Source organism: Adiantum capillus-veneris, chromosome 22 (genome assembly GCF_014529385.1).
Source record: "Adiantum capillus-veneris isolate H3 chromosome 22, ASM1452938v2, whole genome shotgun sequence".
Taxonomy (NCBI): domain Eukaryota; kingdom Viridiplantae; phylum Streptophyta; class Polypodiopsida; order Polypodiales; family Pteridaceae; genus Adiantum; species Adiantum capillus-veneris.
In genome coordinates this window covers 34,455,386-34,479,940 of record NC_140952.1, presented here as the reverse complement: position 1 = coordinate 34,479,940, position 24,555 = coordinate 34,455,386, and the positions used below count along the sequence as shown (strand labels likewise).

Sequence of the window (24,555 nt, the reverse complement as noted above, 5' to 3'; positions counted from 1 at the left end):
GTGCTGACATCGAAACAAGCGTCGAAGATTTGAAAATCAAAATTTTAAAATACTTTCTCATTCCGTACATACACACACATATATTGACGCTCGTTAGTGACGTCGAAATTTAAGTGACCTTTTGTAGTGTCATTCTTTTTTCGCACTAACTAGTTTTACAAGATTGCGTACAGGGGCCTAAACCTCACTTGTGACAAAACGAGATATATACTAACGTCAATTCGAAGGAGACGTCAGAGAGTGAATTGGGGTTTGAGTTTTAACGTCAATTCGAAGGAGACGTCACAGAGTGAATTGGAGCCTTGGACACCACTTTTCAAGAGTCGGCTAAACCCTCAAAGACGTCCGGGAGTTTTCTGGTTGTTCGGAACGAACATCTGGCCTGTGCAGACGTGGGATTTCATGGTAATCTCTCTCTCTCTCTCTCTCTCTCTCTCTCTCACACACACTCACACACACACACACACTCTTTACACTTTGAGGTCTCCTGGGGTTGTTTCTTTCTGCTATTCGAATGGCGAGGTTGCTAGTCCTGAAGGCAGTCAGGGGGACTTATTTTGCATGTGCTCTCATTAGCTCAGAAGACTGTAATCGAGTATCTGTGTTATTGGTGCAGTCATCGCATTGAAAGGTGACAGAAGGCATTTGTTTGCTACGAAAAAGGTTGGGCAAGGCCTTATTTATGTCAGATTTTTCTCTTTAACTGGCTAAATGCCACGGTTCATGGCAACTCTCTGTTTATACGCAGCGGGACATTGTTTGGTATTTTGTGTAGATCTGCAATTCTTCTACAATGTGACCTTGTGGTGTGCCTTTTTTTCTGGCCATTTGAACACGTTAAGCGACGCCTCTTTTGGTATTTCTTTCTTTATTGATGGTTCACAAAGTACAATGTCCGAGGAGACTCACTTCTCTGCATGATTAGCTTCACCCTATGCACATATTTAAAGGTTAAATGGAGCCAAGCCTAAAAGTAGAGCCCCCAAAAGAAACTCATCCCTAAAGTAGTGGCTCTCTAAAACTTAGCGCCAAAAGCTTGTGCAATTGTTTGTACAGGCTTGCCACATATCAGCGTGAAACACGGTGTGATTTTTGTTGTTTGCCTGCCAGGTCATCATTGCACAGTATTTAGGGTTTCTTTCTTTTGGCTGGCTTGTCCACTGCATGGGTCTACTTACTGACACAATGGTCATGACTCATGTCACGTCATCACATGTGTGACATACCCCCCTCTTGAAAGAAGAGTAATCACCCTCAATTAAGCCTGCAAAACAGACAGAGGACAAAAACGTGCTTAGTAGACACCAACTCTATGCTCCCATACACCAGACTGCAAACATCTAATACTTGCACAAAGACGATAGTCACTGAACAATCACATCTCACATTTTTGTCTAAATTTCAAGTAAAAACTATGATGGTTGTAAATTATTTAGCAATCACATCCAAACCACATAACCTGCAACCCAATGTGGCCAGGTAGCTGTGTTAAAACTCCAGGAAGGCCAAATGTAGCAATCTGTGCCGTAAGCGTTCTCCGAAACAAGGAAAGCCAGACTTAACAGTTTGCACTGTAGAAGCTACTGTAAGCTGCAGGAGTCACCGATAGATTGCACGGACCACCACCGGATGGTGTCTTGTCAGTAGGTAGGGTAATCCAAAATGAGGGGAAAGCCAGACTCATCAGTCTGCGTTGTGAAGGGTCTGTGAGAAGAGGTGTGGTCAGACCAAGCTGTGTGCACCGTAATCATCCTGTATGAAGAAGGGAAGCCAGATTGAGCAGTCTGCACTGTGAATAATCTCTGAGAAGAGGAAAGGCCAGACAAATCTGTCTGCACGGTCTTGCCTGCATCTCTTGTCTCCAATCCTTTTGTGTCAACCAAAATAAAATTCGCGCCACCAACGCCACCAAACCGCATCTCAATGTGGCTCTCAATGTGAATGAGCTTGGGAGTGGCCTATTGCCCAGGTCGGGGGATAAGTCCTGCTGTAAGGTTACTGAGGATGAGCGTAAGCAACTCTGAAGGTAGCAATCCCAATGATCAGGAGTGTGATGGGACAGGCACCACGTGCCAACGGAAAAGAACAGAGTGAACAAACTTTTAGCACTTTAATAACAACTAAACTGAAAGAGAGAGAGCACGCGACACGGAGTGGTGGAATTCCACCCCAGAGAGCATTGGCCCCAAACCTTGGCGCCCCTTTCGGTATTTCTTTATATTGCTTCAATTGAGTACAATGCCGGTACTCCAATCCCTGTACCTTCACACTCAAGCGGGTTAGAGACTGAGCCCTTTTGCACATATCTAAAGGCCCTTGGCCTCAAAAGTAGTTACTTGAAAAGCAGTAAACTCAAAGGCATCTGGTCCAAAAGCGTTGCATCCAAAAAGTTGCCAGTGCATTTTACGAAATCCGTATAGCTCTGCAACGTCAGCAACCAACGTAAAATCTGGAAATCCATACAGCAATTGCCATGTCATCAAGCTACTCGCAAATTAGCTTGTATGTGTGTTGGGTCCAACTTTATTATAATGTCTTTGTGTCACTTGGGCACCATCGAACGGGGTCCTATAAGTTGGTGGGAACTTCTTCGGCTTCTTCTTCTTCTATTGCTTCTGCTTCTTAGGGTTTAGGCCCCTTGGCCGGGATTTGTAGGTTGGCTCCGTTCTTTAGTGACTTGACATGTCAGTAGTTTGTGACATTCCCCCTTCTTGAAAGAAAGTAATCATCCGCGATTACAGCATATCTGCAAGTTAGCTCAAAAATTTCGGAGGGTGATTCCGAGGGACATAGTTTTTCCATACGTCAACCACACGTCGGACACACACGGGTACGAAAGTACGGAATAAGTACGAATCAGACTACCCGAAAATTCCACACGTCAGATTGCCTACTACATAGGATGCTTAAAAGCCTACATACTACACCATGTTTAAAACTTTATACACAAACACAAAACCATAGAAACTTCAAAAAGTAGAATTTAGAGACTAGGTTCTGGGTGCGAGAGAAGCCTGAAGGTGAGCAAGAGAGGGCGAGAGGAGGGGTTGGCCGCTGATTCGCAGCTCGCAGCTTGCTGATGTGCCCAAATCTAACACTCCTTGCAATGCCTGCATAACACAGTCGGCAGCCCAACTCGGGCGGCCAAAAAACTGCATGCGAAAAAATTGTCTCAAATTTTTTGCCGAGTACGGAATCACTTTCCGTACGCTTCCGTACTCAAATGAGTATGGAAGTACGGCTGGGCAACCACACGGGTACGGAAAAAAATATGCCGAGGGACATTCTGATGGACATTTAGTTTTCTCATTCCAAATCGGAGCTCTTGATTTTCTGGGTCGTTGGCTTCTTATAAGAATCTCATCCAATAAGGAGTCTCATTCCATATCGGAACTCTTGATATCGTGGTTCGTGGTTCGTTGACTTCGTAGAAGTATCTAATAAGGAATATTTAGTGGTTGGCACATCATAATGTAACACAAGTGCTCACTTATGCATGTTACAAGACAACGAATGTCGCTGAGCACTCCCTCGAGACAGACGGTCTGCGGTATGAAGCTACTCTACGACTACCTTGTCACTCCCTCGCAAATAACCTAAAAAGGTATGGGCCATGAGTTCAGAGGACTGGTACAACCAAACGCGCCTCAGACCGCAGCTTGCGTTGCTTGGAGGTTCAAGCATACAACCAAACGCTCCCCAAACATCCCATCTACATCGTTCGGAGGTTTTCTAGCATACAACGAAACACTCCCCAGAGATCCCGTCTGCGTGGTTCCAAGGTTCAACAATACCAAAACAACATTTCTCACTACTCCACCCGAGAGTAAATCCCCAAGCATTGAAACTAGTATTCAAACCCGAGTCAAACAGTTCAAATCGGCACCAAGAGAGGTTCAAAACAGATACCATCCATTTCAAACAAATTCCAAACAGGATCACCAAACAAGTTCTCAAACAAATTCAAATCTATAAAGCAATCTGGACATCAGCCGAGCTCGAAAAGTCGACTAACTTCCCTTCCTAAAACCTGCACCAAAAATTAGGATTAGATTCCCGAGTTAGTTCTCCCTTCAAGTCAGTTGAAAAGAACTTGGATTCCTAAAGGTTCTTGTTCATATCTACCTTCTATCCCTGAAATCAATCCAGTTGTCTTGCACAACACTATTTCTAGTAGAGTACAAGGTCTCCCTAGGGCTTCAATCTCTAGAATTGAGAGTGATGACCCTTCTAATCATAGAATTTTTGCTTATAGGGATTTCAAACGGAGATTGATTTACCTATCTAGAGCCATGGAGTTGGGTTCTTTTTTTTATAAATTATTTGAAAGGTATAATAGAAGGATTCTATTTAAGCTCTTGTATACCCTTGAGAACTACTCTTATGAAGATTTGGAGCTAAGAGAGTTTCATAGTACTCAACTTCGAGTACTGTTAGGCAAATTTTTGAAGTCCAAGTGTCCTAGTTTGAAAAATCCCTTGGTTGGAAAGAAAGATTTGTTGATAACTATCTTTACCTCCCCTGATTTAGACAAGATTGGATTAAGCTCTATTTTGAGATCTTAGGAAGCTTTGGATGCTCTCTCTCCTTGTGTGAGAAAGGTATGAAACCATCCCATCGTAGCTTTCAAATATGTGAAAACTTTAGGGCAAAAAGCTTTCAACTATAGTGACATCAGACGTAATCTTGAAAAGCAAGAAAGGCTAGCAATCTCAAGTATTGATTGTCCTTGTAGTAAAACTGCCTTTAATTCTTACGTAAATGAAGCTTTGGGTCATGTAGTTATTGCCGATTGTTCTATTCTTCCTTCGGATTCCTTGAAAGACCTTTTCTCAAAAGGTACTAAATATAGGCTCCCTTCCTCAAATGACTCTTGTCTTCTCAAAGCCATAGAGAGGAATTTTAGTTCGTAGTAAAGTTTGAGAAGTCTTTAGGAGTTCAAGGTGTTTTTACCCATTGGAAGTCTGTAGTCCTTAAGAAAGCTTCTTTGAAATTAGCATCTTGCTCTACGAACGTTTCTTCAGGAAGGAAAAGTATCTTCTTCTGATCGTGATGCTCTTAGGAAATCTCATCGTGATTTTGTAATCTCTTACGTAGATAAGTGCTCTAATAACTTTGTTGTTACGTGCAAAAAGCTCTATTTAGAACGCTTGTTAGGTGAAGTAAACTCTCAGACTTACAATGATTGTGATCTTTCGATGCAAGAGGTTATCTTGAAACATGAAGACTTTTGTAAGTCTTTTGGTTTCAAGTGCCAACTTAAATTACCTTTTTTATATACCGTTTGGAAGTTCCACAAGAATCCTATAAAGCCTAGATTTATAGTTGCTTCTTGTAACACCTCTTTGACCGAGGTTTCCAAATGGCTTAGTTATTTTTTCAAAGCCATTTTACCTAACGTAAATGAATTGTGGAAAAATATGCTAAAGGAAGCAGACGTACCTACCGATTCAAGTTGGATTTTAAATGATTCAGTAGGTGTGATCCCTACTTAAGGAGAAATCTTCTCCTTTATGTCTCCAAACTTTTGACTTTACAACGCTATACACGAAGCTAAATTTGGAGGACCTTAAATTCAGAGTCAAGGCTCTTATTTCAAAAGTTTTTGCGTACAAGCTTGAGAAGTATAGGTACAAGGCATTGCTAGTAGAAAAGTCAGCCTTGAACTTTGACTTCTTATGGTTGAAAAGTAAGAATGTAGATGTAAACAACGGAAGAAAGAGATTCACCAGGATTGTAGATGACATTGACATCATATCTTGGTTAGGTTTTCTTTTGGACAATTTATATATAACCATCGGCGACTCTCTTTTCAAGCAAACAATTGGTATCCCTATGGGCACCAAATGTGTTGTTTTTCTTGCTAGTTTCTATCTTTTTACTTGTGAGTTTGATTTTATGGAGCGTCTTGTCCTTGCTAACACTTGCCCAATATTTTTGCACAAGTTATGCAATGTAAGAAGCTTTGTAGATGATCTTTTTGTTCCTGACGTTCCTTCTTTTCAAGATTTTATGTACTTGAATTCGAGTTCTGTAGGCGGAGGAATTTATCCTAAGGAGTTTTGTGAACTAAACTGTACCACAAATAGTGATTGTTGTGCCTTTTAAGACCTTAAGATTTTTCAAACTCCCTTGGTATTAGAAGTAGATATCTATGATAAGCGCCTTGAACCAGAATATGCCAATCTAAATATCCGTATGCCTCACATTCCTTCGAACATTTCTCTTTTAGCTAAGTATGGTGTCATTTGCTCTCAACTATTTAGATTTTCTCGTCTTTGTTCTAGTAAATCTGCTTTTGTTGTTCAATCTTGCCATCTTATTTCTTTACTAGTTGAAAAAGGATACTCACTCAAAAGAATCATGAAAAACTTTCGTTCATTTTTGCATCATAGTACGTTTATTTTTAATGTTTCTTCCTTTGGAATGTTCAAGACGATTAGTAGTAAATTCAATAGAAGTGGGGAGTTAAAAAGCCCACTTTTTGTTTGACTTAATAACACCTTATGTTGTTGTTTTGATCTCTAGCGCTTGTAGAATTTTTACTATAACTTGACAAATGCTAGCCTTTATAATGGGGTGATAGAAACTTAGCTCGTTGCTTTTGTAGAGTACGTTCAAAGCATGAATGACCTCTATACAAACCTGCACCTACTCTTGGACATTGACGACGTGAGTAGGGATGTCATAGTTGTTGTCCAAATTATGCATGATAAAGGTGATAATCTTATTCTTTCTGTTTGGACAAGCAACGAAGTTGAGGTCACATATCATCAAGTTTGGATCTTTGCTCTTCGTAGGTTTGTAGTATTCATTTTTCGATTTCGTATTTAGCTTACCTGAGGACTTAAGAATGTGTTCCAAGTTGTTGTGTGAAGTTTGATTTCTAGGATTAAGTTTTTACGATGTCTTATCCTTTTTTGCTTTAAGTTAAGTACTTGTTTTAAGCCAAGTAAGTTGCATCAACTTATTTTACGCATGCCTTTTCTAAAAACATTTTTAAGTTAATAATGTTTTGTTTTATCTAGTTTTGTTTCGTAGTAAACAAAGTGATTTAGTTAGTTAGTTTGTTTTTTTTCTTTTTCTTTTTCTTTTCTTGTGTCCCTTGCTTTTATAGTTTTATGTGTGCTTTATTCCCTCTTATAATTCGTGAGTTTAGACTATTTTGAACTTATGAAGGTATATTAGATTCCTTTCATAAGGTCATAGCCGACCACAACATGGTCCATCGGCTCTTGGACAGACAGTGTTCCTCTGGCAGCGATGGTAGTCCCAAGAGATAGCAATTACACAGGACCTCCAAGGTTATTAGCTCGAGAAAAGACACCTACTAAGAGATGTCGAGAAATTTCAAGTTATAATCTGCTAGGGTTCCATGGCAAGCATTTCAGGATACACTCCTCTGCCAGAAGTTGCACTCCGAAGGAAGATGTCACGATTGTGACGTATTCTTTACCTTCTTTACGTGATTCTCTTGCAGATACAAAGACGTACCAGATCAGAGACCCCTATTCTCGAAAGGATGCGTCTCTTCGACCAAGAGTTGCACCTGTTCGGCGAATAGCCATGCCTCTTCAGCGAATGGCTGCACCTTTACGCCGAAGGGTTACAACTCTACAGCAGAGAGACACGACTATTGGCCTAGAGTCATGTCTATTGGCCTATGGTCATGTCTCTTGATCATGTCTTTTCAGATTCTATATAAGAAACCCTCTTGTAACAGATTCAATCAATCAAACACACATTCCTCTCTTGTGTCTTAGTCTCTAGTCTAGTTCAGTTTTCAGTTTTCATCTAAGTACAGTTATGAATAAACACACTTAGTAGTAGTGTTCTTCACAGTGGTATCAGAGCAATTTTTTCCCGGGCCTCTGGACTTGGCGTCTACCTAACTTCGCCGTTGCTCACCCTACCCGCAACAATCTACGTGTTGTATGGCAGCATAAGAACGGTGGTACACACATGAATCTGAGTATGAGGTAACTTAAGTGTTTTCTCCAATTCATACTTATACTATACTACAGCATACAGTGATGTGTGTGTGCGACATGTGTGTGTGCAACGTACCCGGCAACTTGCGAGTCCTTGTTCAAATTGGCCGCTCGCACCCTTACGCATGAAAAGTCTTTCCAACAGACACACCCTTTGGGCACCAAGAGACGGGACTCTCTCCCAGCGGTACTACTTTCCCAGCGATTGACCCCTTGCAGCGTTTCACACATAGAATTCGCTGGTTGGCTGTCTTTTTTACGTACTGCACACAAATTACGTGGCTGAAATTGCCCTTTATCGCTGGCTGAGTTATTCGCTGGCTGAGTTTTTTTACTACGCTGGTTAATAACCTTACGCTGGCTGGAAAGTCTTTACCCACTTACATTTATTAAAAAAAGGTTTTGCCCGCCCAAAGTTGACCGGCCGCCCAAAGCCACTTGGTTTAATTTACCCAAGGTTACATTAAAAAAAAAAGAATGGACAACAGCGCAACCTTCTTACGGGAAATCTACAGTGCTGGCTTTCCGACACACACTCCCTTGCGGTGATTCCTGTGCGGCAATCCCGCACTCCTCATGGAGAATGACGCTTACGATGTTCCCGTTCCGTACCTGTCTTACGTAGACGAAGTGCCGGAAGAAGTTCTCCCAGAGAATCCTCTTCTGTCAGAACCTGCTCCTGCGCCTGTTCCCGAACCCATTCCAGTTCCGGACATTCCCGCAGCCATTCCCTCGCCGGTGTACTCTCTTGAACCACCGAACCCGCTAGAACGTGAATACTTGGTACACATTTGTCAGCGCCGCTTTGGCTTCCAGCGTTGGTCGATTTGGAAAGTGACCATACAGTGTCAACAGGACGAGTTACAGCAGTACGAGTTCATCCTTACTCGGTTTCCGCATTTGGCACACCATATCCCAGCGTGTTTCGTTGATAGTCTTTCGGAGATTCAGACTGCGCACACGTTGGTTCCTTTTCATTCGGAGGAAATTGTGCCAGATTATACTCCTCTTACTCGAGAGCCCGATGAGGTCGAGGATCTCACAGAGGACGATCCGGCGTTTGCAGAGTTCTTAGAGCCAGTTCACACACCGCCAACTTTGGCTACAGGGTGGAGTTTTTTAGCTTTGCCTCGATACGAACTCTGACTTCATCATGTCAGAAACAGACCCAGGACAAGGACAGATGGATGCTACTGCACTCTTGGCTGCTATCCAACAGCAATTTGCAGTCCAAGCGTCACGTCAAGAGCAATTTGAAACACTACTTCATTCCTTATCAACAGAGGTCAAATCATTGAAGCAATAGACTTCTTCGCCAGATTCTAGTGCAGCTTCTTCCGTGAAGGGCGGAAATCATTCGATGCCAGATCAACCAGAACAAGTTAATAATCCTGAACTTCAATATCTTTTTCGCTTACTCACAGAATCTAATAAAAAGAAAGTAGACATTAAACCGCCAGAACCCTTTGATGGCCGCCGTAATAAGCGAGTCATTGACCAATGGCTGTTCAAAATGGACACATATTTCAATAATCTTGAATTGTCGGATGACAAGAAAGTGGCCTTAGCTGCTAGTCTTCTTAAAGATAGTGCCTTCCTATGGTGGCAAAATCGGGTAACCTTAGGCAAACACACATCAACGTGGGCAAAATTCAAGCGAGCGTTGTGTAAGGCTTTCGTGCCAGCTAGTGCCGATTTCCATGCACTCTCTGCTTTGCGTCACCTATGCCAGACAGGCTCAGTGGCTGCATATGTATCTCAGTTCCAAAGGTTGAACTTGGAGGTAATGACATTAAGTCCCGAGGACAAATTACACTATTTTGTCGATGGATTGGAGCCCACCTTACGTGATGATGTACATAAGGCTAATCCCTCTACACTTGAAGAAGCCATCAGTTATGTGGAAAGACTAGGAGACTATCGTAGAGAAAATTTTTCGTCTGGTAGAGTCGGTGATCGCCCATCTGGTCGCGGACCCCGTGCTTCCTTTTGCAACCAACGAGAAATCTCTTATTCAGGCAGCAGACAACAAAATGGCCCTAATTCTATGCAGTCACAATCAACTGCTAGTTCTTCATCCAGGTTTAATGTTTGGAGTTCTAGAGCGCAGAATGATAGACCTAATTGCCAAAATGATCGGTCTCTTTTTAATCGATGTCGTCGAAGCCGTCAAACTTTTCGGCCAAATTCATATTCAGACAGACGTTCGTATGGCAATCAAGCTTCAACTTCTGCCGCTCCTCCTCAGCAGTCTACTTCACAACAATCCAAAGATGGATTGTGTACAATTTGTGGTGGACCACACAGATGGTACCAATGTGATAAGCGACCTCAACCGTCCAATTTGCGACGCAATGCTAATGCAGAGACACCTTTAATGTTACCTTCCACTTCTGAGCAATCTACACCACAGCAAGATAAAGGCAAGCGAGTGGTTAGTACAATTCGTGTTTCTAAGGTGGCTACATTTCTTATGAAAAATGCCAGTAATGCTAAGCTCGTTCCCAACACCTTGTCTAACCAAGTTTTAAGTCTTCTTGGCTTCATACATGGCAAACCGATTAACATTTTGGTCGACAGCGGTTGTTCTAATAACTTCGTGAGCACCAACATAGTGCATCGACTTAAATTGCCTACGGTCCAAAGTATTCAACCATATGATGTTGAATTAGCTGATGGTTCATTTTTGACTTGTAACACAATTGTTCAGCACTTGCCATTTGATGTCCAAGATTATCAAGACAGCCTTTCTTTTGAAGTAATTCCATTATCAACTTATGATATGATTCTTGGCCAATGTTGGTTATACCAATATGATCCTCTTATCAGTTTTCGAGGACATTCAATAACACTTTGCAAGGATGGTCAACTCATTACAATGAATGGCTTATTTCAAGCACAACCAGTAGTTGTTGTTTCTGCTTTACAAGTTAAGCGGATGGTACGAAAATCTAAGAATTTTACAGCACTCTTAATGATACGTAGCACAGATGATGCTTCATTGGATACAATTCAATCCACACCAAAACCCAATCCAGCAGCTTATCTTGAGCAACCATTCTATAAACCATACTTGGACCTCTTTCCTGATGAATTGCCGAGCACCTTACCTCCTCGTAGACCAGTGGATCATCCTATTGATTTAATTCCTGGCAGTGCTCCGCCTACACGAGCTCCATATCGAGTCTCATATATCGAACCTCAGGAAATTCAGCAACAACTCGCTGATTTGCTTGATAAAGGTCATATTCGTCCAAGTAAAAGTCCTTTTGGTGCTCCAGTTTTGTTAGTAAAGAAAAAAGATGGTTCTATGCGCCTGTGCATAGATTACCGCACGTTAAATAAGCTGACAATCAAAAATAAATTTCCTCTTCCAAGGATTGATGAACTTTTTGATCAACTTTTGGGTGCTAAGATATTTTCGAAGATTGACTTGAAGTCTGGATATCATCAAATCAGAATAAAAGCAGGTGATGAGTATAAAACTGTATTTAGAACAAAATATGGGCATTATGAATTCTTGGTAATTCCTTTTGGACTAACCAATGCTCCTGCATCGTTTATGACATTGATGAATGAGATTTTTGGTCCATATCTGGATAAATTCGTCATAATTATTTGGATGACATTCTCGTTTTTAGCAAGAATATTGCAGAGCATAAAGAACATCTTCGTTTGGTGTTTTTAATATTGCGGACTAATGTGCTTTATATCAACAAGAAAAAGAGCGAATTTTTCAAGGATCGGATCGACTATCTTGGCCATGTTATATCAGCTGATGGAATAGCAGTTGACCCTCAGAAAATCAAAGTTATTGTCGAGTGGCCTCTTCCAACAACAATATGTGATGTTCGCTCATTCTTGGGTTTGGCAAATTTCTACCATACCAAGGTTTACAAGTTTTCGGACATTGCTGCTCCTCTTTCAGAATTGACGAAATTTGAAAAGCTTACATGGTCCACAAAAGCAGAAAAGTCTTTTAATGATCTTAAACAGGCTTTGACTACTACTCCAGTCATGGCCATTGCAGATCCTCTCAAACCATTTTTAGTAATGACAAATGCTTCAGATCGTGCTTCTGGTGGAGTATTAATGCAAAATGACAGAGTTATTGCCTTTGATAGTAAAAAGTTTACTGCTATACAGATACGTTACCCAGTCTATGACAAAGAGTTCCTCGCCATTATCCATGCCTACCGTACATGGAAACATTACCTTTTGGGAGCCGACTCTACTGTCAAAACGGATCATCAATCATTACAATATATTTTTACACAACCAGTTATGAATCCTCGTCGAGGTCGATGGGTGGAATTCTTGGCAAATTTCCACATGACTATTGAATTTGTTCCAGGACTTCAGAATTCGGTAGCAGATGCACTCAATCGAATGCCACAAGCTACGAACATGGCAATATCTAGAGTTACTTTTGATATTCCTGATTGTTTCAAGAATGAATATTTGACGGATCGAGATTTTGTTGAAGTATTTCGAGTACTTGGCACAAATACTCCCACACAAGTAGAAATGAATCTAGTTGCAGCATATACAGTAGAAGATAATCTGTTATATTATGAAGACCGAATTTGCGTACCACACAATTTACGCATGAGGAAGATGATTATTCAAGAACATCATGAAGTTCCTTATACAGCTCATCCTGGAATCAATAAAACTTATAAATTATTGGCAGCTGTATTTTATTGGCCTCAAATGAAGCAAGACGTAGTGAACTTTGTTAAAGCTTGTCACTCATGCCAAATTATGAAGGCCTCAAGACAGTTACCACAAGGATTATTACAACCTTTACCAATTCCAAATGAAAGCTGGGAAAGAATTAGTATGGATTTCATTACAACGTTGCCTAAATCATCAAAAGGCAATACTCAGATATTGGTGATTGTGGATCGATTTTCAAAGATGGCACATTTCATACCTTGCAGAATTACTGCTTTTGCACCAGATATTACTTCGTTATTTGTGCAACATATATTTCGAATCCATGGACTACCAAAATCAATAATTTCAGATCGAGATCCCAAGTTCACAGGACATTTTTGGACTTCCTTATTCAAGTCATTGGGAACGAATCTTTTATTCAGTTCAGCTTATCATCCACAGACTGATGGACAAACTGAACGAGTGAATCAAATATTGGAGGAAATGTTGCGACATTACATACAAACCCGCCTAAATTCTTGGGAAGAATATTTACCTTTGGTGGAGTTTGCTTACAATAATTCTTTTCATTCAGCGATTGGAATGACTCCTTTCCAAGCAGCATTTGGACATACATCATTGATTCCCGCAAACTTTGTGATTCAACATAAAGTTGCTTTAGCGGATCAATTGGTAAATGAAATGCAAGATATCCTTCTTCAGATCAAGGACAGATTGGCACATGTTCGACAGACTTATCAAAAGCAAGCAAATAAACACCGTCGCCATACAGAATTTCAAGAAGGAGATTTGGTGTTACTATATGTTGCCTCGCATCGATACAAAACAATAAAGTCTGTTTTTCCCAAGTTACGGCCTAAGTATTACGGTCCTTTCAAGATTTTGAAGAAGTATTCTAAAGTTAGTTACAGAATCGAACTTCCAATAGCATGGGGAAAGATTCATCCAACATTTCACATTTCATGGTTAAAAAAATATATCCCAGGAGATTCAATTATTCCAGATGTCTCATCCTATGTTCCAGAAATTGAGGAAGAACACTTGATTTTAATCCCAGAAATTATTCTTGATGTTCGACAAAAGGAGACAAGAAGGAAGATTATTACCGAGTTTCTAGTCAAGTGGATGGACCTTGAAGAGTTAGACTCTACTTGGCAAACGGATGAAGAAATGCAACAATACCCTAACCTTTTACAAGAATTTTTTGATAAACGCATGACAATTATTTAATAACAGGGTTTTATTTTAAATGGGAGGGAATGTCACGATTGTGACGTATTCTTTACCTTCTTTACGTAATTCTCTTGCAGATACAAAGACGTACCAGATTAGAGACCCCTATTCTCGAAAGGATGTGTCTCTTCGACCAAGAGTTGCACTTGTTCGGCGAATAGCCATGCCTCTTCAGCGAATGGCTGCACCTTTACGCCGAAGGGTTACAACTCTACAGTAGAGAGACACGACTATTGGCCTAGAGTCATGTCTATTGGCCTATGGTCATGTCTCTTGATCGTGTCTTTTCAGATTCTATATAAGAAACCCTCTTGTAACAGATTCAATCAATCAAACACACATTCCTCTCTTGTGTCTTTGTCTCTAGTCTAGTTCAGTTTTCAGTTTTCATCTAAGTACAGTTATGAATAAACACACTTAGTAGTAGTGTTCTTCACAGAAGATGTCAGAAACCATATAACTTCGGGCAAAAAATTTCTTGAAAGCTTGCCAAGTCCTTGGAGTGTCCGACTTGGTAGCTATAGACTTCCACCACTGCATGGCACTTGTCACGTGCACATCTAACCCTATGTGTACGTGGACAAGCTACTTCATGACAAGGGTTGGGTTCAGTTCAGTTAGCTTAGGAAATGTTCTAGCACTTTTGTGAGTCTGTTCGCAGACCGTGCATGTCCGGGCACTTAGAGATGCATATCCTGTGGTTGCACACAACATGATCTTCAGATTACAGTCAGAGCCCATCAGGAGCATTTTTACAGTGCACAGATCTATTTTCCCTATTTTAGCCATTTTTCACTTATTATTAATAAGTGACTTTGTTGGGAAACTGGGTAGGGCAATTTAGCCAAGCCAATATATAAGAAAACCTAGCGCTACGGCAACATCAGTTCTCTCTCGCTCCCCATGAGGATCGTCTCATGGAATGTACAGGGATTAGGTGGGTCCCAGTTTCAGCGTCAGAGGGGCCGACTGCGTCAGGAGCTTCAGCAGCTTCAGCGATGCCTTGTGGGAGGAGAGATTGACCTTCTTATGCTACAAGAGCATCATTTGTGTGAGAGCAGCATTAGACGTTGTGGTCAGCTTTTGCATGGACGATATGAGACTTTTTGGTCAGCTGCATTTGGACCTGGAGGCATCCAAGGCAGGGTATGTATGACTAGCGGATTCTTTGCAGCAGGCCATTGTGGACAGAGGGATTATTGTGCCAGGTAGGGCTCAGTGGATCACTATGCAGATTCAGGGTTGTCTCGTGGGCTTCTTGAACATATAAGCGCCCAATGGAGCGAGTGCACGTGCAGAGTTTTGGTCTCAGATTGTTGAGTCTCTGCCGCAGGCAGAGCAATGGTGCTGTAACGAAATGCTGATGTGTCAAAGCCTAAAGAATGAAGTCAACTTACAGATGTGGCCGAGGTGCCTAAACCCTAATTTATGCCAGAAACCCTAATTCTGTCCGAAACCCTAATTCTGATGAAACCCTAACCCTAAAATCAAAAACCCTAATTTTGCCCGAAATCCTAACCCTAAAATCAGAAACCCTACGAAGAAGTAGCAGAAGAAGAAGAAGAAGTTTTACAGACTTACAAAGTCTTGACGAGTGGCCTATTTTTAAAGAAGAGTTCCCACCAACTTATCGGACCCCGTCCGATGGGGCCCAAGTGACATAAAGGCATTAAAAATAAAGCACAACACACTCAAAAGACTTTGCACATCAAAATATGATGATGTGGCACCTGTACGGACGTTCCGGAATTCGCGGCGGATTTTCAGGGAAATCCCGAAATTTTAGGAAAGTGATTTTTTGGGGTCAGCTTTTCATATTTGATGCTTTTAGGCTTTGGGTCTTTAAGTATGAGCCTTGGGGTCCTCTCTGGCACTTTTTAGCGCGCAGATTGGAGAGCAAGTGCTTCTCGGCTGTTGTACTTTGCGAATCAGTAGTAATATAAAGAAATACCAAAAGGGGCGCCAAGGTTTGGGGCCAATACTCTCTGGGGTGGAATTCCGCCACTCCGTGTCGCGTGTTGTCTCTCTCTCTCTCTCTCTCTCTCTCTCAGTTCAGTTGTTATTGAAGTACTAAAAGTCTATTCAGTTTGTTCTTTTCTATTGGCACGTGGTGCCCGCCTTGTGACAGGTGCATAGGGGGTGACTTCAATATGTTGGAGGATCCCTGTGACAAGATTGGTGGTAGCCATACTACTGTGCATCGAGTTGAGCTGGCAGCTTGGGAGAGGTTTCGTATGATTGCGGGTTTCAGATGTGTGGCAGCATTGTAGCTTTGTGAGGCTCCCAGACAGCCTGGCTTTCTCTCGTTCGGACCGCAGAGTGGGAGGCGTGAATCTATCGCGGATAGATCGCTTCTACACTAGTGACCACTTATGTGACTTGGGTGGGACAATTGGCATTCTGACAAGGACTTCCTTATTGGACCATGCACCAGTGATCCTTACACTGTCTGATAGACAGAGGAGGGGGAGCATGATGCTGCGCATCCATGAGAGGGTCTTGCCGGACTCTGCGCTCAGAGAGCGAGTGGAGGCTCTTTGGACAGAGAGCTTAGACATGCAAGATTCTCTTGTTGACAGAGTGGCCTGAGGACTTGCTCAGCTTAGTTGTTTCTTTCTTCAGGAGTCTTCGGCTCGCCCGGCTACAACGAGAGGAGAAGTAGCGTCTCCGACGGAGCATTGCTTCCTTGCAGAGGATGCAGGAGCAGCATCCAGACAGTCCTTGGTTGAAGGAGCAGTTACAGTAGGCTCGCCCGGAGCTTGTCAGCACAAAGGAGAGGCGCCATGAGTTTGCTTTCCATCGACAGGCATCTCAGTGGACCCAGGTGGGTGACAGTGAGTGGCGCTTTCGTTGAGGTAGTGGGACCCGACATACGCATGCCACAGTCAGCCAATTGAGGAGGCCCGACAAGTCAGTTGCTTTAGAGCCAGAGGACTTGCGTGTAGTTGCTACTGACTTCTACCGTGATCTACTATCTGCAGAGCCTCAGTTAGAGCATCAGGATGCATGCAGAGAGCTGGTGTGGGCACAGATGCCTTGTCTTGTGACTGAGGAGATGCGCTAGAGGCTTGAGCTTCCTCTTCAGCTAGAGGAGCTGCACATAGCTCTTAAGAGCACTCTCCCGAGGTAGCTGTCCAAGTGAGGATGGCTTGACTCAGCTTTTTCTTGGACTACTGGGACTTGCTTGGCACAGATCTTTGCAGTGCTTTTCAGTTCATCCTGCACACAAAAGAGATGCTTGACAGCATGAGCGAGGGCCTGATTTACCTCATTCCCAAGGAGGGTGGCTCCTTGGACGAGATTCGACAGTGGCGCCCCATCACCATCCTCAACTCAGCCTACAAAATTCTTGCCAAGGCTTTGAGTTTGAGGATTCAACCACTTCTAGAGAGCTCTATACATGGGATACAGACAGGTTTTGTCAAGGAGCGTAGTATCCTTGACAACATCTTTACTTTTTGGGAGGCTTCTACCCTCGCGCGGCTTCGTGGTGAGGATCTGGTGATTCTTCTTCTCGATTTTGAGAAGGCCTACGACGTAGTTGATTGGGACTTTTTGGAGGGCACTCTTATGCAGGATGGGCTTCTCAGATGCTTGGATCAGAGGGGTGTAAGCTTTGTACAGATGGACACACAGCCAGGTACTTTTGTCAGCAGGTAGAGGGGATCGTTTCATGCTCACACGCTCGGTCAGACGGGCAACCCTCTTGCCCCCTTCCTCTTTCTGTTCTATGATGAGGTGTTGAGCAGGTTTTTGGCTTCACAGCAGGTTGGTTTACGTGGCTTAGTGCTCCCTATTCGGGGAGATGAGCTATTGGACGCTGAGTTTGCAGACACTCAGCCTTGTATTTGGATGGCCAGGAGGCCAACCTTCACAAGTGTGAGCAGGCTCTTGGGACTTTTTATTGTGCATCAGGTGCACTGATCAACTGGAGGAAAGACAGTGGCTTTCTCGGTTGGTAGTGCTCCTACGAGTGATTGGATGTCAGGTGAGGGGCAGTTCGGTACTCAGGCTATCAGGCTGGTTTGGACTTGTCTCCTCAGCAGCAGATTGCTCCCTCCTCATGTCTATCAGGAAAAAGTTGTTACATTGGAGCTCCGCACGACTTTCTCTAGCAGGCAGAGTTGTAGTGGCCAACCAGGTTTTGTTGGCTACTATGTGGTACATCACTTCTTGTTGGATCTTTTCGAGTTCTTGTATCAGCCAAGTGATCAGGAACTTCCTTTGGTCAGGGCGTGACACTCAAATAGCGCGGGCCAAAGTGGCATGGCAGGTATAACAGACTTGGACACTCCAAGTCAAGAATCAATCACGACAGCACCAGATAACCACTTTAAAACAATTCACAGATCACAATAGATTTGCACTGGCCTGGCGGACTTCCGTGCCTAGAGATATTGGCCCCAAAGACTGGCGCCCCTATCGGTGTTTCTTTATGTATTAAATCAATGTCACAATACAAGAGAGCGGTTAGGGTTTCACTCTCAGACTCTGCGTCCAAATGCTCTGCAGAGTGAGCCCTAAACCGCTTATTTAAAGATTACAAGGGATGCCCAAAAGCAGAGCCCCAAAAGCTTCCAGAACAAAAGCAAAAATTCTCTCTCTCTCTCTCAAGAGAGTAAAAATAAAATGAAGCAGATGATCTCTCTCTCTCTCTCTCTCCTTGCCAAATCGTAGAGAAAAAGCAGGAAATTGCGTCGCTTGTAGCTTTTTTTCAGCCCGTTAAATCCGAAAATCAGTACTGCTTGCCACGTGGCATTTCAGCCACCACATTTAGGGTTTCCACCACATTTAGGGTTTCAGCCAGCAGTTAGGGTTAGGGTTTCCAGAAATTAGGGTTTGCAAGAATTAGGGTTTCTGCTCTCGGTAGCCATGTCATCACTTTTTGACAGCAGGTCATCATTCTTCCTTGTTCTTAGAGAGGATTGGGGATCATAGACCTAGCACAACAAAGTAGAGCCCTTCTTGGGAAGTTTATCGTCAGAGGACTTCTTCCAGGAGAGGAGTCCTGGAAGGAGTTCTTGCTTTAGCGGCTTAGTGCTAGGGTGCCTCAGGCTGGAGGCCCCTGGCGACCCTCGACTAGATGGATTTTCACAGAGATGCGTAGAGTTGGCTTGAGGGCATGAGAGGGGTGCAGAGCATGTGTCAGGACATCTCAGAGGCAGTATCAGCTGAGTGACTCACACCTCTCGAGTCAGCAGCACCCAGATGGATGGGGGCCTTCACGCAACTGGAGGTTCTCATCTCAATTCGGGCTTGCTCAGAGACTATACCCTCCCTGTTTTTCGAGCTACAAGGTAAGGGACACTTACACTGAGTTTCAGAAGAGGCCCCATAGGTTGCACACTGGCAGAGTGTTGTTTTCAGAGGATCCGAGTGGTGGGCATCTGTGGGAGGACTTGTGTCATAGATCGCGACCCATCAGCTCTTGAGATTGACCACTGGAGACTGTGGGCTTGGGAGAGCTGTCCACTGGCACGAGTACATTGGGATCTTGGAGAGTGGCTTTGGAGGGACCCTTTCTCCTCAGCAGACCATCCAGGTGTCCCTTTCTTTCAATACACTGTTTGATTGGGACGTCACATACTGGCAGCGCAAAGAGAGGCTCGTCCTGCTGCAGCACCTCATTGGCAGGAGGAGGGTCTCATAGCTGAGTTCTTGGCAACTTTTTGGGAGAGGTCATGGGACTCCAGACAGCCGAGGCGAGACACTTTGTTCCATTGGCTGGTTGCACACCGAGCTACAACAGTTGGGAGTTGGCTTGTACATACTGGTCTCTCGGCCGCATGTGCAGCTTGTGACCACCTTGTGGAGAGTCAGCGTCACTGTCTTTGGGACTGTCCTTTGGCACAGCAGGTGTGGCTTCGTGTTCTTCGGCTGATACCAGCTCTTTCTATAGCTCGGCAATACACTTGGGGGGGCAGTTGCTTGGTCCACTTTCATGTGCCCAATACTTCAGTTTGAGCTATCCTCCACCAGGGGATGATAGTGATGCAGGGGGGTCGACCTACACTCTAGCCTGCTACAGAGCTTACTCCACAGGAGTGGTGCAGAGAGAGAGAGGAGTGTTGGGAGCTCATCAACGGCTTGACACTCTGGTTCATTTGGCGGGCCCGCTGCTTCCGCATCTTCGAGGCTCGCCCTGTATCACCAGTTGAGACTGTTCAAGATCTTTGGCTAGAGCTGATCCATACTCTTAGAGGACAGTTTGAGAGACTCCAGGGCATCTCCGACCGCATGCGGGAGCGTAGAGAGGCTTTCCTTCGACTCTGGTGTCCTGGGCCTTTTTTCACCACAGTCCAGGGTGTGCTCAGATGGCACTACCACCCACCTGTGTGGCTTTTCCCTCCTCCCATCTCTCGATTTAGCCTCATTGTACATATGATGTTTTTTCATTGGGAGAGTCTCCATCATGATTGTTGTAGCCCTCTCTTTTAGAGGTGGTTGTAGCCCTATGGGCAGTTTCATTAACTAATAGAAGGATCTTTTTCTCGGAAAAAAAAAGAAAACCTAGCGCTAGCACTTTCTGGCAGAAGAGGTAGCAGGGACTCGGTGTTCGACAGTGCACCTTCTCAGCAAGACTCCCTGGCAAGACAGCTAGCGTTTTTTTCATCAGATCAAGCCTAGCGTTTTGCTACAAGATTCAGCCCTAGCGTTTGCAGTTGCAGATCAGCCCTGGCAATAGCAGGACACAGCAAAATCTATAGCGTTTTTGCATCAGACACCAAATCTGCCCTAGCGTTTTTGGATCAGCCTCAAGCTCTACCGTTTTGCAGATTTCAGCCTTACGACATCGCGACACGGTCCTTGTGGTAGCAGATCTTCACCGCATCGGTTCCCCCGCGACAGATTAGCCCTAGCGTTAGTAGTTTCCAACAGATCAAGCTTAGCGTTTTTGGATCAGCAAGACAACCTAGCATTTTGCAGATTCCCGGCGACAGAAGTACCCTTTGCATCAACGTTTTCAGTTTTCAGCCTATAGACACCGCAGAACAGCCCCCAAACCTTGCAGATCTCACCTTCCCGAAGCAGATCCTTGCCGCACGGTCAGATCTGCAAGCGTTTGCAGATTTCAGCCCTAGCGTTTTCAGATTCAACCCGTCTCATCGTTGTCATCATCGTCGTCGACATCGTCGGCAAGTCCATTGCATTTAGACCATTGTACGAGGATTGTGCAATCAATAGTAGACCACTCACGCCATATAGAGTGGGGCCTTCGGAGGAGGGTTTGACAACATTTTGGTGTCTTATTCTTCTCTCTCTATCTCTCAGTCTCAACACCTTCATTCTTTGGTGGGACCGCGGTATGCTTTCAAAAAAGCACACCCTTGAAGCTTTGATACCATTGTCACGGGACAAGGCACCATGTGCCAATGGAAAAGAACAGACTGAACAGACTTTTAGCACTTCAATAACAGCTGAACTGAGAGAGAGAGAGAGAGAGAGAGAGAGAGAGAGAGAGAGAGAGAGAGAGAGAGAGAGAGAGAGAGAGAGAGAGATCACACGCGACACGAAGTGGTGCACCCCAGAGAGTATTGGCCCCAAACCTTGGCGTCCCTTTCGGTATTTCTTTATATTGCTTCAACTAAGTACAATGCCGGTACTCCAATCCCTACACCTTCACACTGAAGCGTGTCAGAGACTGAGCCCTTTTGCACATATTTAAAGGCCCTTGGCCTCAAAAGTAGTTACATAAAAAGCAGTAAACTCAAAAGCATCTAGTTCAAAAGCGCTGCACCCAAAAAGCTGCCAGTACGTTTTACGGAAATCCGTACAGCTCTGCCACGTTAGTATCCAGCTTAAAATCCGGAAATCTGTGGTGTGGGCGTGTCATGGGGGTGTGGTGTCGCCAGTGAAAGAGAGTGCAAGATAGGTGTGATCGGCTCCAATCGGTATGGGTGGGATGGTGAAAGAGCTAAGTAGGTGGGTGGCCTCTCTTGGTCCCATGATGTAATCCACGGTACTGCCCCCCCCCCCCCCGATTGCAACTCCATGTGGTATGCATGTCAGTCCTCCTGAAGTAGGTCATTGTGCCATCCCATTATAAATAACGAGGCGGTGCTGAGAACCTAATCTGAGCAAATGATGGCCATACTCTGTGGTGCGAGTTGTGTCTGGTGTCTCTCATGGTGGCCTTCTCGTGTATGGCGAATAGTGCCATTGGGTCCTCTGTGTTCCTTCATGTCCTGGGATTGAAGTCTCCCATAAGAAAGACTTTCCCCCATAATCTCATCTGACAGGCATGTGTATGGGGATGATCTCTCCTCCCTCTCCCTTGCTGTCTCTATAGTAGCAAATTTGGAGCCTGAGGGGGCAAAGTAGGAGAGGGTGATGTAGATAGTCCTGGCGTGTGATAGCTCAAAGCGGATCCAGAGGTAGCGGATTTTTGGGTCTTGTGCAACCATCTGTATCCTGTTCTGGAGTCCCTGTCTGAAGAGTATAGCCACCCCTCCTGATCCTCGTGTGGTGTGCTGGTGGGTGCTCTCTCGATGGAAGGACTCCCACTGTAAGCCCTGGATCTTTGGTAGACTCCACTCTGGTTTCTCATGTGTCCCTATCAGAAGAATGATGTCCCGTCCTCTTAGATCCCCGTTGCAATTCCAAACTGCAAGGTGGATCTCCTCATGTCTCCCATAGGCCGTGAGTCCCTATGCGATGGTCTTGCCATCAATGATGACCCTACCATCGCGGTATACTGCCTTCTTTACGAGCTTTCTTGACTTTAGGCATGCATGCTCGGTGGTGGTCCTGTTGCATCTTTGTGAGGTTGTCTTCTTGAGCTCTTCTTTTTCTTTCTTCCGTTCTTCTTTCTCCTTCTCTCTCTTCTCCTCCCACTTCTCCTGCTCCTTCCATGCTTCCTTCTCCTTGGTCAATCCTTCGACCTCTTTCTTAAGCTTGTATAGTCGATTAGTGAAGACCTCGAGGGTATCCGCGATGTACGAATTCTCCGGCTTGGTCACCTCCGGCGGTTTGTTCGCCTCCTCCTCCGCTGCATTCTTCGGCATGTCGGCCCTTGTGGTTGGGGGGGAGGAAGGGGGGTGTTAGGTAATGCAGCACGTAGTTATTGCGAAGCGGTAGGCAGCGCGAGCGCAGGGCAACAGAGCAGCAGACAGCGCGAGCGAACTGCAGCAGACTGCGTGCGCAGGGAGCAGGTGCAGGCAGCGCACGCAGGGCAGCACACACAGAGAGAGAGAGAGAGAGAGAGAGAGAGAGAGAGAGAGAGAGAGAGAGAGAGATGGTTGGATGCATGCATGCAGGCAACAAGATTGATTGCGAACCTCGTTGTTTTGGGATCAGGAGTGCTTCTAAGAGCTTTTTCTCAAGCATACCGGCAGGCATTGATCAGTGAGTCATATTGAGTAATTTGAATTCATTCGTATCCCGCAACATCTTGTAACAATTTCTTCATGTTGTTATATAGATGCATCAAAGACAGGAGTGGCACAAGAGACAGTACAGAGTCTAGCGAAGTCTAGTAAGGCAATGACACAGCAAGAGGCAAGAATGATACTGGGTATAAAGGATAAAGCAACGGTTGAAGATATGCTTGAGGTGAGTGCAGCTTGGTTAGTCTGTTTTATTGTCTAGGTCATTTTCCACAGATTTATGTCCAGGCTAAGCTAGCATTAGCAGCTGATACTTACAGCAGCAAAACACAGAGTCACATGGTTTTTCTATTGTGATGTCATTTCGATGTGCTGTTGCTATGAATAATCTATGGCTTTGCATTTTTATAGAGGTACGAGAATCTCTTTGAAAGGAATGCGAAGTCTGGAAGCTTCTATTTGCAGTCAAAAGTTCAAAGAGCGAAGGAATGTCTAGAGGCGTCGCAGGAAGTGAAGGCTGGCGGAAACCCGTAGTTGAAGGTGTGGCTTTCTGCAAACGTGTTATGCTGAGCTGTATATTCCACAAACATCTTATAGATTATACAGCTGCAGCAATTCACATTGATTCAGCAGGAGCCGCATGGGTCCGAAGATTGTCATTTGTGGGCCTAAGACGTCATATTGGGACTAATCTTACGCATAAAATCATTTCAAGGGAGATATACAGGGGAGAAGAGGGTAAAGTTGCCTTGGAAAGGGGCCCTTCATTTTTATTACCACCCCTGGTTTACCTAGGTCAGATTTTACCTTTCACCCATTTTGATTGAGGCATCAAATTGTTTCTTGAGATTTTGTCAGAGTGGCTATCCCGTTGTATTTGTTATTTGAGTGGTTGCTCTTTGACAATGTAAAAGGAGTGGTAATGGTAGCTGTGTTTGTTCAGCAAAAGCTGGTCGATGAAAGTGCCAATTGTGACAAGAGCTTACATTTATATATATATTGGAGATGTTCATGATGTGCCAAATTTTCTTATAAACACGTGTTTATAGCCAAATCTCATTTTTAATTTTGTTTGCAACGCTAATTTTCACACAAACCTATGTTTATAACTGAAAGTGTGTCTCTAGTTTAACCGTCTCCTGGTGTTCCAAGTCTTTTGGCATTTAATTAAGAGCCTTAGTGAAGAAGGGAGATGGGCATTTATCTGACTTTTGTTATTTTAGTTTGTAAATGGGTCCTTCCATTCACGAGCCTCCTTGGCTTTCGGAATGGTTCTTAAGTGTGAAATATGCATCTTAACTTAAATAGGGAATACAACATAATGA

The 24,555-nt window shown here is 43.9% G+C and overlaps 1 protein-coding gene across 3 annotated transcripts; it reads left to right on the top strand.

The window, feature by feature from the left end:
• Window positions 1-267: 267 nt before the first annotated feature.
• On the top strand, window positions 268-24,284 carry LOC147429147 (mitochondrial import inner membrane translocase subunit PAM16 like 2-like). Of its 3 annotated transcripts, none has more exons than XM_086495256.1 (4): window positions 268-405; window positions 23,162-23,249; window positions 23,326-23,456; window positions 23,642-24,284. In XM_086495256.1, exons 1-4 carry the CDS (start codon window positions 403-405, stop codon window positions 23,762-23,764), a joined length of 345 nt encoding a protein of 114 aa, XP_086351382.1. In that variant the 5' UTR covers window positions 268-402; the 3' UTR covers window positions 23,765-24,284. The 3 variants fall into 3 exon arrangements, with proteins under 3 accessions (XP_086351382.1, XP_086351380.1, XP_086351381.1); XM_086495254.1 differs by lacking the exon at window positions 268-405 and adding an exon at window positions 6,636-6,718; XM_086495255.1 differs by lacking the exon at window positions 268-405 and having other exon boundaries at window positions 23,156-23,249.
• Window positions 24,285-24,555: the final 271 nt, after the last annotated feature.

Bases quoted from the DNA above. Each gene is read 5' to 3' on its own strand.
- LOC147429147 (XM_086495254.1), top strand. The intron at 23,250-23,325 runs GTGAGTCATATT...GTTGTTATATAG, and splicing joins ATACCGGCAGGCATTGATCA to ATGCATCAAAGACAGGAGTG. The intron at 23,457-23,641 runs GTGAGTGCAGCT...GCATTTTTATAG, and splicing joins CGGTTGAAGATATGCTTGAG to AGGTACGAGAATCTCTTTGA.